Source organism: Mytilus edulis, chromosome 13, assembly GCF_963676685.1.
Source record: "Mytilus edulis chromosome 13, xbMytEdul2.2, whole genome shotgun sequence".
NCBI lineage: Eukaryota > Metazoa > Mollusca > Bivalvia > Mytilida > Mytilidae > Mytilus > Mytilus edulis.
In genome coordinates, this window is record NC_092356.1 from 50,233,194 (window position 1) to 50,251,553 (window position 18,360).

Genomic DNA, 18,360 nt, shown 5'->3' on the forward strand with positions numbered 1-18,360 from the left:
GCTAATCAAGAGGTTACTCTTTATTTCTGTCTTTTAATGTACATGTATTCATATCTTTAAAAAATGTGAATTTCAGGTAGTTCAGAAATCAGACTCCCTACAGGTTCTTTGTTGATCGTGAATATGATAAAAACATTTGGGTTTTTGGACAGTACTATTAGTGAGATAACATTTTCAATTACAGAATATTAAGTTTATATGTGTGGGAATAATTTGATTTTAATCATTTATAAGTTGAAATAATAATATTGAATATTATTTACATGTAATAGCATAATCTAGGGCATTATTTTTCTTATCAGTCATAAAATACATTGATAGTAAGTAAACTTATTTTAGATACCAACTATCCAAGCTTAAAAATTATGGACATCAGACATACATTTCGTCTACAAAAGATTCATCAGTGACGTTAGAATAGAAAAAAATTAAAAGGACCAAACAAAGTATGAAGTTGAAAGAATCACAGTGAAGTTTGAATTGTATCTTGTATCTAAATGTGATTTGTAAAATAGATTTTTGTCCGCTTTTCAATGAGCAAAAGAAACTTTATGTCTTTTTCAGTTATAACATCAAAAAGGAACTTTAAATCTTTTTGGAGTATATATATTTACTTTTTTTTGTGCACTTAAAATAAAATGTTACTGATCCTGATTTAGACTAATCAAGTAGAATTATGACTACTTTTCATGATTTGCACATAAAAAATACAATTTTTTGCTACTAAAGTTACACATTTCACTTTCATAATTGGGTATTTTCTAATAACCTTGTAACATCTACCATCTCAACTGCCTTATCTATACCCTTACAATTTTATACACATTTCAATAGAAGTAAATGGTTTTGAATATTATTTTTTGTAAAATTAATCATTTCAAAAATGTATAACTACTTTAGTTTAATATTAAATAAAATCACTTTCTGCACACATGAATTCCAATGACCCTCTTTTACAACGTAAAAAAAACCAGCTATCATATCATTGCATTTAAAACAGTAGACTCTAGACTACAGTTGATACACTTTAATTTCCTTGGTACCAATTTTCATGTTGCTTCGAAATTTTGTAATTTCATCATTTATACTGTCAAAAAACGCAAACAATAATGTTACAAACTAAATATTGAATACACCATGTAAGTGTTTTGTTCTTTGACATAAAGATTTGATTTTTAAATGAAAAATTGTAGGCCGAAGTGACTGACTATTTCAGCACCTACTCGAAGTGGCTGACTATTTCAGCACCTACTCTTTTGTTTTTGGTATAAGCAGGGCTCTCATGACGTTTGTTACTGGTTTTGTAGCAGAACAAACCTTGACCTTGAAAAATTGTCATAAACTGTTTTGAAGTAAAAGCTTATAGTATAAATGTATACTTATTTTGACATAAAAAGTAAAAGGATTTTAATACATTTATAAACTGTGTCGAAATAAATTTAGATTCTTTAATGCCTGGAAGATTTATGTTGACATAAAATAAGATTTCATGCAAGATTACTGTAAAAGATGTGCAGTCGCATAGCTTATTCAGCAATCAGAATTAAATAGGTCACAAAATGATCATAAACTACAGTATGGATATTTGATGATAATTGTATAGTTTTTCAGCAATGACATGCAAGTTCTAATGATTAGTAGGCTGAAACCTTTCTACTAATGTAGTTTAAAATTTTTTAAAAATATTGTGCAGCTTCTTGTTTACTGAATTATAGCTAAGCTGTCAAAGTTAAAGTACTTAAACTTACTGAATTTTAAGTTTTTCATGAAAATTTTGTCTATAGTGAAAATGTTCCATTATTTATTGTTTTGTTGACTTCAACCTATACTTTAATAAAAATTCCATAAAATCTCCAAACTCTCTTTGTATTAAATTTTAGAGTAGCAAAAATTATTCAAGATGTTTATGCTTTAAGTAGTAAATAGTCAGTCTATTGAAAAAGTAAAAGTAGACCAGGTTTCTGCGATATCATAGCAATAAAACAGGTGTCTACGGTATATTGTATGGCAAGCTCATAATAAAATGGGGTATGGGTGTAGTCTGTGGAATTTTATTTTTTCCAGGAAATTTTGAGGACCGTGAAAGTGTACTTTAAATTACGATTTCAATGAATTCAACCTACACATTTGAAATTTGATAAAAGTACAGAAGCAAACATATTCAACATGTTCAAGCTAAAAAGCTGGAAACAGTCAATTTACTGAAAAAGAAAAAGTAGGCTATGGTTTTACGGTCTTCGTCACTAGACTACGTTCTATGGCAAGCTATAAAATTGTCCCATGTCTACACAAATTACAATAAAGTCTACAGCAAAAATATCCTATTTTAAAGTGGACAATAGGTCAAGCCTAAGATGAATTCTGGACCCTAAAGATTTAGGCCCACTTTTGATTTCAAAAATATTTGATGACCTCAAGAAAAAATTTCTTTAGTGACTGACATGTGTGTCAGACATGAACAAAATCACCAAGCAGAACGTGACATAATAAATATCTTTGTTGTAATGACCGGTCATTTTATAAAGAAAGATGTCCAAGCACCTTTGTTCTTGCATCGGAATCTTAACAGATTTCTAAATCCCATTCAACCTACATAGATGACTTAAGATTTGAATGGTATTAGAGAATTATAACTTTAAATTCAAAGGCTAACTTCTAGTACTCTTCTTAACATGACAAAGTGACTAAGTATGATTATGTTGAGGAAATCTGGTATTATCTCATATATTATTCATGACTTTGGTATTTAAAGTCGACGGTGCTGTCTCTCCAAAGTCTACATTGGAAATCAAATTTTTATTAAAACATGTAGAAATGCAAATATGAAACATCAGTTGGGAATATAGTTTTTCTTCTTCTTTTTTTCACCTTTTTTTGCACCTTTTTTTACATTGCTTTCTTTTATAATTGCATTTACTTAAAAAGAATACAATTGGCCAAAAAAAAGCTAAATGAAATACAAGACTTTAGATATAAAAGAATTATTTTTCGCCTATATGATGCAAATAATGGCACCAATTTGAATTTAGTTTTTTTAAAATGCCAATAAGAAAGTAAAAGTAATTTTAGTTGCAACAGATCAATGCAGATTTTGTCTAACTCTGCTTTTGAAATGTAACACACTGGATAATAAAAAAAGGAAAGGCAGCTGAAAGAGAAAAATGAAAGTAGATAGTGAAAGTAAGATGTAAACAAACCTGCATCCTGGATTATAATTATGTGACGGCATGTTGTAATTATTATATCCTTGCGAACGCAGATAATTCAGTCTTGGATCTGGACGGGAGTTCCATATTGGCACTTGAGGTGTATTGTGTAAATCCCCATTCATTTGAGACGGCATCGTAGAGTTTATGGACGGATGATACTTCCTACTTGGACGGAAGAAGGTGATAAATCCACCAAAATATTGCGGTCTGTCTTATTCTCACTTCATTTAGTTAACTGTGAAAAAAGAGAATAGGTACTCTGGTTAATACAGATCAGTATGATATTGCCACGGATGAGTGATTCTTTTCTAATCGCAACATCTTTTTAAATTTTGACGGGTGTAATTTTTCCCCTATGGCAAATGAAACGGGAGATTAGAAGCATCGCTTCAACAATTTTTAATACATTTTAAAAAGATTTGTGTATTCATTGTTTAGATAGGATATTGTTTTCGTCAATGTATATTATTCATTATATTTTTTTGTGAGAATGTTTTTATTTTTACAGAAGAGAACAATAAAAGGCATTTTTTTTGTTTAAAGTGATGGAGATTTTGTCTTTTTTAAAGGAGGAAGATATAGTATTACTTTGTTGTTGTAGTTCTGTTTCCATGACAATAATGCATTATTTGGTAGATTTAATTGAACAAAAGAATTTTAACAAAAGGTTATTTACTTTTATTTTGGTAGAAAACTTTGTCTGAGTTTTAAAGAAAACACTTGATGAGAAAATTTGTTTTTTTATCATTTGTACTGTTCTCTTATGAAACAGGTGTTTCGGTTTTACACTATGTCATAGACTATTACGTTGACTACAGACACTATCACTTTTTAGCTGATTCATCCTGCAAACTTTGATGGTATGTGCTTTGCTCATTGTTGAAGGTTATAAGGTGACCTTTTTTTGCTAGTTTCTGTGGTCTCTTGTGGAAAGCTGTCTCATTTACAATCTAACCACATCTGTTTATTTCTATATTCAGATCCTCTGGTTGTATCATTTAGGAGATAACTGTATTGTATTTTAAGCTCCGACGGCATCAATTAGGGATTTGATGGTCGCAAATTAATTTTACTGGCGACGAGTTAGCGGAGACAATAAAAGGGTATTTGCAACCATCAAATCCCAAATTGATGCCGTCGGAGCTTAAAATACAATATTGTTATCTCCATTCTAATGAAACTGACAGAAAACAACGTTAAAACATGTATTTAAAATCTGTCATATGCCGTCTGCCCTTGCGCATACGTCCCATAGCATCAATTGTCAATTGATGCCATGTAAGAAAGTAAGAGATTTCTAATGAAAATTGTCTTTAAGTTTACTTAGGCTATCCAAAGTGGTTGGAGAGTTAAAGTTATGCTTCCAATACCAGTATTAACTTTCACATACTTTCATTGTTTCATTAGAATATGTGTAAGATTTTTTTACCAGGCTGGTATATTCATAAAGAGGGCAAAAACTCATACAATAGTTTGAACTTTAAAAAGCATCTTGTAAACTTATTTCAAAAATGTTAAATAGACATGGAGAGTTGTGTAATTGGCAATCATACCACATCTTCTTATTTTTATTTTATAAACAGCTTTATCTAAACGGATATTCTGCTTCTTTAAACTTTTGGTATCTAATGAAGGTTACTTCAAAATGGTATGTTTGTTGTGCACCCCTAATTCTGTATCAAATGTTTATATATTGGTAATGATGTCATACTTATATGGTATTTGTGGGTATTCAAATGATGACATGATAGGAAACAGAAGATACTAAAAACAACAGTAAAGCATAAAAAACACAACCATACATGGAAAAAAACCAAAAATGACGAAAAACAAACAGCATCCTATCAAACTCTACATATAAACAAAGATTGAGAAAAGACATGAACGCCTCAGTTGTTCTGAAAGGCTGCTCCACATTTGGCACCTAAAGCTGTTTTAAAACACCAATGTTTCTGATTAAGTCCATCAGTGAGTGCCTTGCCTGTAAGAAATGCCATTAAGCAATACCTAGATGTTAGAGGTTGCTTATATTATTTGTTGGTTTAGTTGGTTAAGGTGAACCACAAAATTTAAAGTACAACAAAGTTCAAATACAATATATAGGCTTGCATGCACAATTTGGCTTAACCAAAATATCTTATATCCACTATTATAAAATTTATCCTCAATTCACCAAAATTGATACTCACGAAAAAATAAAGAATCCACAGAAGCAATCTTTATTTTATCTTTAACTTGTGCAAAATTTTTGTTTTTTCTCTTATTATTTTATAGCAGTTTCATGACTAATAATTTAAGAAAAAGTTTTAAAAAAAGTTTGAGATATTGTTTGGAAACTTATAATGCATATTTTATATTATGAAGTACACTTTCTATCAAAAAAAGTTTCTGGTAAATTATGCCATATGTAAATATACCTACCTTCAGGCGTCTTGAAAAGTCTTTGAAACTTTTGTTGCTGTCTACAGCTATTTAAAACCCTTTTGATTGTGATTTCGCAGAAATGGACAGAAGAAGAAAATAAAAGTAACACATCCTGTTTTCCTAGATATAAACGGTATTAAACTTTATTGGGTAATGAAAATTAACTACTTTTCATGGACATTAAATTTTTCACAATTCCAAAGTTTAAAAGTCGAGCATACCATGCAAATGAACTTTTATAAGCTATTAAATGTAGATATGTATATCTATAAACCAATTAGTTACAGCCGTTAGTATACTTATCATGTGATATTTATGCATTTTTATGATTACTTTTTAAGGTTGAATAGCCTCACTTGGGGGCATTTCAGCAGCAGAGGGGGGCTAGAAAACTCCTCTCATATTTCATGCATTTTTAAGAATGTAGTGTTAATTTTTTTTGAAATATATGTCCTTAAAAAATGACAAGCTTAGTATTTCCTTAATCCAGAATCAAAATACTGAATGGTCTAAAGAAAATCATATTTTTTTTTATTACTTTACAGACTTAGGACAAGCAAGGTGTTAAATAGATTTGTTGATTTAAAGTGACACCCTGTATTTTAATTATGATAACATTATTTATTGGGTTGCACCAGATAATGCATTGAAAGTGCATTGAATTTAAAAATTAAATAAATGTGTCAAATTTGTAATCGATAAAGGCATGCTATCTTGTGGAAAGGTTTTGAAAATGTCACAGTTTGAAAAGTTTACTGCATAAATTAAACATTTTGTTAGTAAGTGGGTTAAGTTTGTATATGATTTTTCAACAGTTTAAATTCTTTTGTAACTTGAATGGTGCATTTTTTGGTCTTGTGCAGTTCTATAAAGAAGAAGTATTGTCAAAGTCTGCTTTTCAGGTTTGAAACTATATTTAATGGGGAAAACAATCATCAAAAAAGTTTTGTAAAAAGTAAAAAGGTTTTAAAAGTACATGAACAGTTTTGAATATGATATTTTTAAAGGGCAAGTCTTGGAGAAGTCTTCAAATATATGTTAGTACTTAGTAGCTGAATTTAACACTTATCATGCTTATTATATACTCATTTAAAAAAAAAAAAAATTTTGAAAGTAATTGTTTCAAGGTAAACCTTGAGTTCATTCAAACCCATCACAATAAACAATTAAAGCCTCAGAGATATATTTTTCAGATAATTTGATAGAAAACATGCTAATTAAAATATTTAAGCTTGACCAGATATAAATCAAATTCAATTGAATTTAAAATTACATGATGTAATGCGTCCTAAGGCGTAGGTCAATATTATGATATCAGCCCAGTGTACAATACGGAAATAAATATAGTCCCATGTAGGGTCAAAAAGTGTTGTGATGATTGGTTTGATTATAAACAAATAATTTGAAATAATTGATCCTTTGATCCTTTGGAAATCAGATATACCAATTTACTTATGCTGTTTAAAAAGATGGTCTATTTTAAAAATTGATGGAAAAAGATAGAGTGTTAAAGTTTATTTTGGACTATAGGACATGGGAATGTTGAATCAAATTAAGTTTATTGTAAAAAATGCAAAACTGTACAAATATTTAATGAGTATAACCAGAGACATACATGTATATATGTCTCTGGTATAACTGTACTTAAATATTTGGACCCAAAAAACGAAACAAAGTCTTTGATACACGGATGTGTGCAGTTGACATTCAATTTTCTCCCTTTTTCATGACGATTTATGTATATCAAAGTTATGGGTGTGTGAAAAAGTTCAACTTGATTTTCTGTAAACTTTAAACTTTTATAAAGTGAAGTATTCAGGTTTAATTTCATTTTCTGAAAATTTTGTTGTGCTGTATCTGAATGTAACACACACATGATATGATGTTAGTCCATATTCATCAGTGAACTACTTGCACATAACGAAAAATCTAAAGGGATGCTTTTTAACATGATTCTTATCTGAAAAGTTCTATGTGATAGTTAGCTGTATGACTATGCTAAGCAACAAAATCACATATAAAAACCTTAATTTCTTGAAAGAGAGACAAAAGATACCAGGGGACTTGAAAACTCATAAGTCGAAAAAACAAACTGACAACACCAGAAAAAGACAAACAAACAAATAATAGTACACAAATCACAACACAAAAAACTAAAGACTAAGGAACACAGACCCAACCAAATAACTGGGGTTGATCTCGGGTGCTTTGGAAGGGTAAGCCTCATCAAATTCTGGTTCATCCAATACCTTAAATGGGTGGAGAACATTCAGAGTAAAGTTATCCTTTGGGATAATTCTTCAAGTGCAAAAATATGCATTTTCAAAATATATTCATAACAATCCGTGTGTTTTGTTGTTGGTGTTTGGTTCAAAAGCAGGTAAAAGCATATCAAAACCTGTGAAACCACAAACTGATATTGTACTCATGCATTTATTTCTATTTTGATTAAACTTCAATTTATAATGAAATAGAGAAGTTAAATATTTGATGCCACCAATCTGTGATTTGATTGATGTCAATTTGCTGAGTATATTCTTGTCACTGAATGCCAATATAGAGGATTTTAACTCTACTCTTCATAATTTATCTTCCCATTTTTTGCCCACTATTCTCTATTCTGTAAACCTCATCCATACCTCTTTTTAATGTTGACATACAAAATGTTAATTTTTATTTACAGTACAAGATATTGGTGTATTCAGTTGATGGAAGATGTGTATCAAAGTACAGTGCCTACGAGAATGCTCTTGGTGTGAAAAGTATAGCCTGGTCTCCTACTAGCCAATTCTTAGCCATAGGGAGCTATGATGAAAAGGTAAATAAGCTGTTACCTGTACTAACCAATTCTTAGCCATTGGGAGCTTCGATGAAAAGGTTAATAAGCTGGTACCAGTTCTAGCCAATTCTAAGTCATAGGAAACTATGATGAAAAGGTAACTAAGCTGGTACCAGTACTAGCCAATTCTTTGCCATAGAAAGCTATGATGAAAATTAAATATGCTGGTACTTGCACTAGCCAATCCTTAGCCATAGGGAGCTATGCTGAAATCGTTCGTAAGCAACTGTCCTACTAGTCAATTCTTTGCGAGAGTGAGCTATCATGAAAAGGTTCTAGCCAATCAGAGATGTAAATTGACTAAGATTATAACTTGCATTTGGCATGCATAACTTGTATAAACTACATATATTGAACTTTTTTATTTTGGTGTACAGCTTAAAACTTCACTTTTGACCTTCCCTCCCGATAGATAATTATTAATAGAAAAGACCATATTTGACCTCCTAACCCCAATAGCATCTTGAGTGTATATAAATAAACATCCCAGATCTTTGTTATATATTTCATATCTGATGGGTAAATAGCCTGTATATTTGAATGTACTTTAAAAGGAAGTACTTTGAAAGAGCAATTAAATTAATTGAAATTCAATGTTCAATAACTGTTAAAATTGTTGAGTATTACCATGGCTTATTGAAATGCCCTAAAGTAGTTAAGAAGATTCATTGTAACAATTGATTGGTCAAATATGGTCTTACAATTATAGTGTCTAATCGTTAGTAAAGTCAGGCTGTTTACAGATAAAAAGTCTCACTTCAATTCTCACGAATAAATGATAAAAATTTAATGTTTAAAATGATTAAATCAGTAAAGATGAAAGATATAGGTGATAAGATTTAAGATTAATAGTGGTCAAGAAAATGAAGAAATAAGGTGACCAAGTTAGATAGATTTCCTTAAATCCCTGTTTATTTGTGTTATATTTGGTTGAGATAGTTTTGTTTGTTCTATGATTATCATTGCAGTGTGACCCATCTGAGGTGATACCAGTAATTTAGAAAGATGTAAAGTAATCTGATCAAATCTATTCACATATCTTATGGTCTCTTTCATAGTCTTTAAAACGTTTGAAATAACACAATTTGCCACCTAGGCGTTAAGATTGAATCTGACAGATTCCTATATTCACCTGCTTAAATATTTTGAATACAAATTTAAAAATTGATGGGCGTATTTTGTTTGACACCTAGATAGAATAGCGTGGACATTTGATTTTATATATGTATTGTTTGGTAGATTACAAAAAGATTTTGATATGACATGGTTCAGATAACGGTAAAAAGAAGCATCATGTCGATATTTTGACAAGCTGTCCCCATGATGGTATGAATAATAAGTAACTCAAGGATCAGGTTCGGTGTTAATGACCTGCCTGAATTAATATAGGGATAAAATTTTACTGTTTTGCTATCATTAAATTTATATTAAATTTTTTCAGAGAGACATTGAATCTGTGTTTGTCCTAATATCATGAATATGTTTGATACACTGAGCCTTTTTGTCATGTATCGAGGAGTCAATTTGACCCTGTCAATAGTTATTGTTGGTGGTTTGGTTAGTAATTTGATTCTGTTTATTGGTACAGTATTGTAATAAAAAATGATTTGAGAAAAATGATAATTTCTGTCATTAAATTGTACATGTAACTGTCACCAAAGACAATAAGATTAGATATATAACATTCCCCTAGACATAGTCAAGTCTTTACAGGGGGTTGATATCTGAATCTAAGGATACACATTTCTATCAATACTGGTATATGATTATATGAGTTTTGATGTGACACTGGAAATCTTTCTTAAATTGCCTTTTTATTTACAATTGACATCTTAATAATGAGAAACTTGTCTGGCTTTAACAAAATAGGCCTTGACCTTTGTCTGACTGTAGATGTTGCAAAATACACCACCCTTCCTCATAGATGACAAACAAAGTATTTTAAGACAAGCAGACTTTTGAAAGTTGAATATCAGAATTAAACCTTAATTTGAAATATCGAAAATTTATTGCAACAATATTTATAAAATGAAAGTTGTAGGTACTGTTTTCTGCTCTTTGGTCGTGTTGTTTTCTTTATGTTTCCCTTATGTTTCCCCATTTCCATTCTCAATTTTACTCTTTGTTACACAAGTTTGAGTCATCTCCCTTTTCTTTACACAATTTTGAATTATCTCCCTTTTCTTAACACAAGTTTGAGTTATCTCCCTTGTTTTTCACTAGTTTTAGTTACCTCCCTTGTTCATTTATTTTGGACTTACAAATATATGTCTCATCACGGTTTAAATGAGATTAGAAATCCTTTTAGAGAAAGACATTTATAGGTTCAATTTTAGTATATAAAAAAAGTGTCTTTTAATAAATAAAAATTAGATGCACAAAACAAATTCAATAGCCATCCTTGCTTTTGAAAACCACATCATGTTAACTTCTTAATGCTGATTTCATTTCTTTGTAATTCCATGCTTTATTTAGTGAACCATGTGCTGACCTATTTCAAAGGGTTGAACACCAATCTTTGGAGACCTTGTGCTGACCTCTAAGGTTCAGTTTTCTATTCTTCTTGTAGTTTGGTGATTGGTTCACTGGTTACACAATGTCTCTATGTTTTATTCTTTTAAACAAATTAACATTACATTTAAGAGAAATGAATAATAAATAAACTTACCATGCAAAGGTAGAAAATCACCTTATTTTTACAGGTGCAAAGTAACGACATCACATCCAGGTATAAATTTTATCACATCTTCTGTACAAGTGGCAAAGAAATCAGCAGAAATTGACAGGCCTACCTTAAACTTTGTTGATACTGATAATTGTTACCGGTATATTTGTAATTTTGGTCAAGTAGATTTTATCTTTGATGACTGTGGACTGTGAACAGTAGGAATAGATAAATTAAGATGCTTCAAATCGACTAATTTGTAATTCATATTTCGTAAGTGCACTAGTACAACGTTTATTAAGAGAAACAGTTGGAAGTAAACACGAGTGATAGAATGGTTGATAGCGTTAGAGATAGAGGTACATTCAATGACTGTGCATATACTGCACTTATATAGACCTTTATTATGATTTGATAATTATTCATTCCAAAAAGATTCAGATGTCTAATGCTCTCTTACTTTCAATTGAAATTGAAATAAAAGCTAACCGCAATCAAATTTATTGCTGAAAAAAAATTGTGACCGTTGGGGGTTTACACAAATGGAACATCTAACAAATGTATAAACATAAACAGCACTGATGATTTGATTTGCTAAAATTTCAGAAACGGCAAAATCATGATTAAATTTTAAATCCTTAAATTAGGAAGAGACTGATACGTAATGATACTTACACTAATTTTGAGTTTAAATATCAATAAATGTCCAATTTTAATACATGTATGACATATATGTAGTAAACATAAAAATTAAGGTGGAATAAAATCTGCGGTTTTATTTAAAGTGCTTTTTAATATTAAACAATTATTTTTGCATCTCATTCCGAGAATCATAAAAACAAACAAGTATAAAGTACAGCCACTGATATCAACATATAAATAGATAACTCTTACTGTTTTGATAGATAATAGGACTGTGGGAAAAATATTGTTTATGTTAAAAATGGTCAAAACTTTATCAATGTGAAGTCCCCACAATCTATATATATTTATTTATGAAAATAAGATGTGGTATGATTGCCAATGAGAGAACTCTCCGGTTAATTGACTAACTATAGGTCATGATATCGCTTTCAACAATGAGCAAAACCCATACCAAATAGTAAGCTATAAAAGGCCTCTAAATGACAGTGTAAACAATTCAAACAAGAAAATGAACCATCTGATTTTCAACTATAAACAATAAACGATAAACAAATATGATATACAGAAACAAATGGCAAACACTGAATAACAGGCTCCTGACTTGGAACAGGCACATTCAAAATGTAGCTGGGTTAAACTTGTTTAAACCCTCCTCTAATCCTTAAAATGTTAAGGTCAATTCAATTCTAAAGGTTCAAAAATTATACCTCAAGAAAGTCACTTAAGTTTCTGATTTTCTAATAATCTGGCTTTAGAAACAAAAGTATTGGATTTAGTGTTTCCAGCATAACTTTTATACTCTGAGTACTACTGAACCAAGTTTTATTACTGAGGGCCCAGATATTCAGGGTTTTCATCAAAAACTTTGAAATGAACTGAGAGTTAGACAAATGTTAGACATATTCACTCTTACTGGTTCTGTAGATATTATTCTTATAAAAACTCTTTAACGTAACGTTATACATTCCAAAGATGAAAAGCTTTAGTTGATGAAATCTTCATAAATAACAGTTAAAGGATAGACTGCAGATTTCCCGGTTTAAAGGATTGTACCATTCAATAGATGGTACATTAGTATAGAATGATGGGTAGATTATTCTCCGTAGATAAATGTATAGGTAGGTTCAAGTACAGTTATACTTATTTATACAGGTGACAAACATACCTTAATCAACACAAATCGATGTTGGTATAACAGGGGGTCATTTTTGCGTTGTTGTGTATCACATAAAAAACCTTTGACTCTTAATTGTCATGTTTTGTTTTTTAATTGTTTTATTTGTGAAATATCTTCTTATCAGTTTGAATAATCATAAAAAGCAAAACAAATATTGAAAAAAATACCTTTGATAAAAGAAGTAAAAAGAGAAATTTTGTAAAGAACAAATACGTCGTGAAAATACAAACACTACCTTGAAAGAATTTGGTTAATGGTTTTTGGTGGTTTTAATAATGTTTTGATTCAGAGAAATATAACACTTTATGAAATAAAAAAGTTTTTTCCTCTTGAATTATTCTACGACAAATACTTAAGTACAAAGTACAAACTTGGGTCTACATTTGTTTTGAATCAACGAAAATATCTCAATTTTATAAATTAGCATTTGTATGTTTGTGAAACAACAAGTACTAGTAATAATCAATTGTAGGCAAAAGATATTTTTTTGACAGGCATTTGTACTTTTGTTCATCAATAAAAATACCACTACTATTTTCAGGGTCTAGGATATCTCTATGCCTATGGATTATGCTAAAAACTTTTGAAATCAATAGTTTTTTTTCATTAAAATAAGAACAGATGCATTGTAACACTTTTCAATTATCTTACTTTCCATTGGCTGCAGCACATCTAGTCTGGTTTAGAACCAGTCTACAACTGTCAAAGGGAAAACACTTTTCAATTATCTTACTTTCCATTGGCTGCAGCACATCTAGTCTGGTTTAGAACCAGTCTACAACTGTCAAAGGGAAAACACTTTTCAATAATCTTGCTTTCCATTGGCTGCAGCACATCTAGTCTGGTTTAGAACCAGTCTACAACTGTCAAAGGGAAAACACTTTTCAATAATCTTGCTTTCCATTGGCTGCAGCACATCTAGTCTGGTTTAGAACCAGTCTACAACTGTCAAAGGGAAAACACTTTTCAATAATCTTGCTTTCCATTGGCTGCAGCACATCTAGTCTGGTTTAGAACCAGTCTACAACTGTCAAAGGAAAAAAACTTTTCAATAATCTTGCTTTCCATTGGCTGCAGCACATCTAGTCTGGTTTAGAAGCAGTCTACAACTGTCAAAGAGAAAACACTTTTCAGTTATCTTACTTTCCATTGGCTGCAGCACATCTAGTCTGGTTTAGAACCAGTCTACAACTGTCAAAGGGAAAACACTTTTCAATTATCTTGCTTTCCATTGGCTGAAGCACATCTAGTCTGGTTTAGAACCAGTCTTCAACTGTCAAAGGGAAAACACTTTTCAATTATCTTGCTTTCCATTGGCCACAGCACATCTAGTCTGGTTTAGAACCAGTCTACAACTGTCAAAGGGAAAACACTTTTCAATAATCTTGGTTTCCATTGGCTGCAGCACATCTAGTCTGGTTTAGAACCAGTCTACAGTTGACAAAGGGAAAACACTTTTCAATAATCTTACTTTCCATTGGCTGCAGCACACCTAGTCTGGTTTAGAACCAGTCTACAACTGTCAAAGGGAAAACACTTTTCAATTATCTTACTTTCCATTGGCTGCAACACATCAAGTCTGGTTTAGAACCAGTCTACAACTGTCAAAGGGAAAACACTTTTCAATAATCTTGCTTTCCATTGGCTGCAACACATCAAGTCTGGTTTAGAACCAGTCTTCAACTGTCAAAGGGAAAACACTTTTCAATTATCTTGCTTTCCATTGGCTGCAGCACATCTAGTCTGGTTTAGAACCAGTCTACAACTGTCAAAGGAAAAACACTTTTCAATAATCTTGCTTTCCATTGGCTGCAGCACATCTAGTCTGGTTTAGAAGCAGTCTACAACTGTCAAAGAGAAAACACTTTTCAGTTATCTTACTTTCCATTGGCTGCAGCACATCTAGTCTGGTTTAGAACCAGTCTACAACTGTCAAAGGGAAAACACTTTTCAATTATCTTACTTTCCATTGGCTGCAGCACATCTAGTCTGGTTTAGAACCAGTCTACAACTGTCAAAGGGAAAACACTTTTCAATAATCTTGCTTTCCATTGGCTGCAGCACATCTATTTGGTTTAGAACCAGTCTACAACTGTCAAAGGGAAAACACTTTTCAATTATCTTGCTTTCCATTGGCTGAAGCACATCTAGTCTGGTTTAGAACCAGTCTTCAACTGTCAAAGGGAAAACACTTTTCAATAATCTTGCTTTCCATTGGCTGCAGCACATCTATTTGGTTTAGAACCAGTCTACAACTGTCAAAGGGAAAACACTTTTCAATTATCTTGCTTTCCATTGGCTGAAGCACATCTAGTCTGGTTTAGAACCAGTCTTCAACTGTCAAAGGGAAAACACTTTTCAATTATCTTGCTTTCCATTGGCCACAGCACATCTAGTCTGGTTTAGAACCAGTCTACAACTGTCAAAGGGAAAACACTTTTCAATAATCTTGGTTTCCATTGGCTGCAGCACATCTAGTCTGGTTTAGAACCAGTCTACAGTTGACAAAGGGAAAACACTTTTCAATAATCTTACTTTCCATTGGCTGCAGCACATCTAGTCTGGTTTAGAACCAGTCTACAACTGTCAAAGGGAAAACACTTTTCAATTATCTTACTTTCCATTGGCTGCAACACATCAAGTCTGGTTTAGAACCAGTCTACAACTGTCAAAGGGAAAACACTTTTCAATTATCTTACTTTCCATTGGCTGCAGCACATCTAGTCTGGTTTAGAACCAGTCTACAACTGTCAAAGGGAAAACACTTTTCAATAATCTTGCTTTCCATTGGCTGCAACACATCAAGTCTGGTTTAGAACCAGTCTACAACTGTCAAAGGGAAAACACTTTTCAATTATCTTACTTTCCATTGGCTGCAGCACATCTAGTCTGGTTTAGAACCAGTCTACAACTGTCAAAGGGAAAACACTTTTCAATTATCTTACTTTCCATTGGCTGCAGCACATCTAGTCTGGTTTAGAACCAGTCTACAACTGTCAAAGGGAAAACACTTTTCAATTATCTTACTTTCCATTGGCTGCAACACATCAAGTCTGGTTTAGAACCAGTCTACAACTGTCAAAGGGAAAACACTTTTCAATTATCTTACTTTCCATTGGCTGCAGCACATCTAGTCTGGTTTAGAACCAGTCTACAACTGTCAAAGGGAAAACACTTTTCAATAATCTTGCTTTCCATTGGCTGCAACACATCAAGTCTGGTTTAGAACCAGTCTACAACTGTCAAAGGGAAAACACTTTTCAATAATCTTGCTTTCCATTGGCTGCAGCACATCTAGTCTGGTTTAGAACCAGTCTACAACTGTCAAAGGGAAAACACTTTTCAATTATCTTACTTTCCATTGGCTGCAGCACATCTAGTCTGGTTTAGAACCAGTCTACAACTGTCAAAGGGAAAACACTTTTCAATAATCTTGCTTTCCATTGGCTGCAGCACATCTAGTCTGGTTTAGAACCAGTCTACAACTGTCAAAGGGAAAACACTTTTCAATAATCTTGCTTTCCATTGGCTGCAGCACATCTATTTGGTTTAGAACCAGTCTACAACTGTCAAAGGGAAAACACTTTTCAATTATCTTGCTTTCCATTGGCTGAAGCACATCTAGTCTGGTTTAGAACCAGTCTTCAACTGTCAAAGGGAAAACACTTTTCAATTATCTTGCTTTCCATTGGCCACAGCACATCTAGTCTGGTTTAGAACCAGTCTACAACTGTCAAAGGGAAAACACTTTTCAATAATCTTGGTTTCCATTGGCTGCAGCACATCTAGTCTGGTTTAGAACCAGTCTACAGTTGACAAAGGGAAAACACTTTTCAATAATCTTACTTTCCATTGGCTGCAGCACACCTAGTCTGGTTTAGAACCAGTCTACAACTGTCAAAGGGAAAACACTTTTCAATTATCTTACTTTCCATTGGCTGCAACACATCAAGTCTGGTTTAGAACCAGTCTACAACTGTCAAAGGGAAAACACTTTTCAATAATCTTGCTTTCCATTGGCTGCAACACATCAAGTCTGGTTTAGAACCAGTCTTCAACTGTCAAAGGGAAAACACTTTTCAATTATCTTGCTTTCCATTGGCTGCAGCACATCTAGTCTGGTTTAGAACCAGTCTACAACTGTCAAAGGAAAAACACTTTTCAATAATCTTGCTTTCCATTGGCTGCAGCACATCTAGTCTGGTTTAGAAGCAGTCTACAACTGTCAAAGAGAAAACACTTTTCAGTTATCTTACTTTCCATTGGCTGCAGCACATCTAGTCTGGTTTAGAACCAGTCTACAACTGTCAAAGGGAAAACACTTTTCAATTATCTTACTTTCCATTGGCTGCAGCACATCTAGTCTGGTTTAGAACCAGTCTACAACTGTCAAAGGGAAAACACTTTTCAATAATCTTGCTTTCCATTGGCTGCAGCACATCTATTTGGTTTAGAACCAGTCTACAACTGTCAAAGGGAAAACACTTTTCAATTATCTTGCTTTCCATTGGCTGAAGCACATCTAGTCTGGTTTAGAACCAGTCTTCAACTGTCAAAGGGAAAACACTTTTCAATAATCTTGCTTTCCATTGGCTGCAGCACATCTATTTGGTTTAGAACCAGTCTACAACTGTCAAAGGGAAAACACTTTTCAATTATCTTGCTTTCCATTGGCTGAAGCACATCTAGTCTGGTTTAGAACCAGTCTTCAACTGTCAAAGGGAAAACACTTTTCAATTATCTTGCTTTCCATTGGCCACAGCACATCTAGTCTGGTTTAGAACCAGTCTACAACTGTCAAAGGGAAAACACTTTTCAATAATCTTGGTTTCCATTGGCTGCAGCACATCTAGTCTGGTTTAGAACCAGTCTACAGTTGACAAAGGGAAAACACTTTTCAATAATCTTACTTTCCATTGGCTGCAGCACATCTAGTCTGGTTTAGAACCAGTCTACAACTGTCAAAGGGAAAACACTTTTCAATTATCTTACTTTCCATTGGCTGCAACACATCAAGTCTGGTTTAGAACCAGTCTACAACTGTCAAAGGGAAAACACTTTTCAATAATCTTACTTTCCATTGGCTGCAGCACATCTAGTCTGGTTTAGAACCAGTCTACAACTGTCAAAGGGAAAACACTTTTCAATAATCTTGCTTTCCATTGGCTGCAACACATCAAGTCTGGTTTAGAACCAGTCTACAACTGTCAAAGGGAAAACACTTTTCAATAATCTTGCTTTCCATTGGCTGCAGCACATCTAGTCTGGTTTAGAACCAGTCTACAACTGTCAAAGGGAAAACACTTTTCAATTATCTTGCTTTCCATTGGCTGAAGCACATCTAGTCTGGTTTAGAACCAGTCTACAACTGTCAAAGGGAAAACACTTTTCAATAATCTTG

At 32.4% G+C, this 18,360-nt stretch overlaps 2 protein-coding genes across 5 annotated transcripts in view; one reads left to right on the forward strand and one right to left on the reverse strand.

The window, feature by feature from the left end:
- The window catches only part of LOC139502348 (cellular tumor antigen p53-like), a 48,504-nt gene extending 36,982 nt beyond the window's left edge, over positions 1–11,522 (reverse strand). Inside the window, exons 1-2 of one of the 4 annotated variants that reach the window (XR_011658799.1) lie at positions 11,141–11,504; positions 3,198–3,444 (exon numbers count right to left, since the gene is read on the reverse strand). Coding sequence is in view for 2 of the 4 variants with exons in the window: in XM_071291798.1 (XP_071147899.1) it covers positions 3,198–3,343 (146 nt within the window). In the remaining 2 variants the exon portion in view is untranslated. Of the gene's footprint in view, positions 1–3,197; positions 3,445–5,630; positions 5,754–11,140 lie in introns of those variants that run through there. The other 3 variants (XR_011658800.1, XM_071291798.1, XM_071291808.1) reach the window with 3 other exon arrangements.
- The window catches only part of LOC139502349 (WD repeat-containing protein WRAP73-like), a 54,210-nt gene that overhangs the window by 18,311 nt on the left and 17,539 nt on the right, over positions 1–18,360 (forward strand). The window contains exon 8 of the mRNA XM_071291810.1: positions 8,317–8,451. Within this exon, the coding sequence (XP_071147911.1) occupies positions 8,317–8,451 (135 nt within the window). The remainder of the gene's footprint in view (positions 1–8,316; positions 8,452–18,360) is intronic.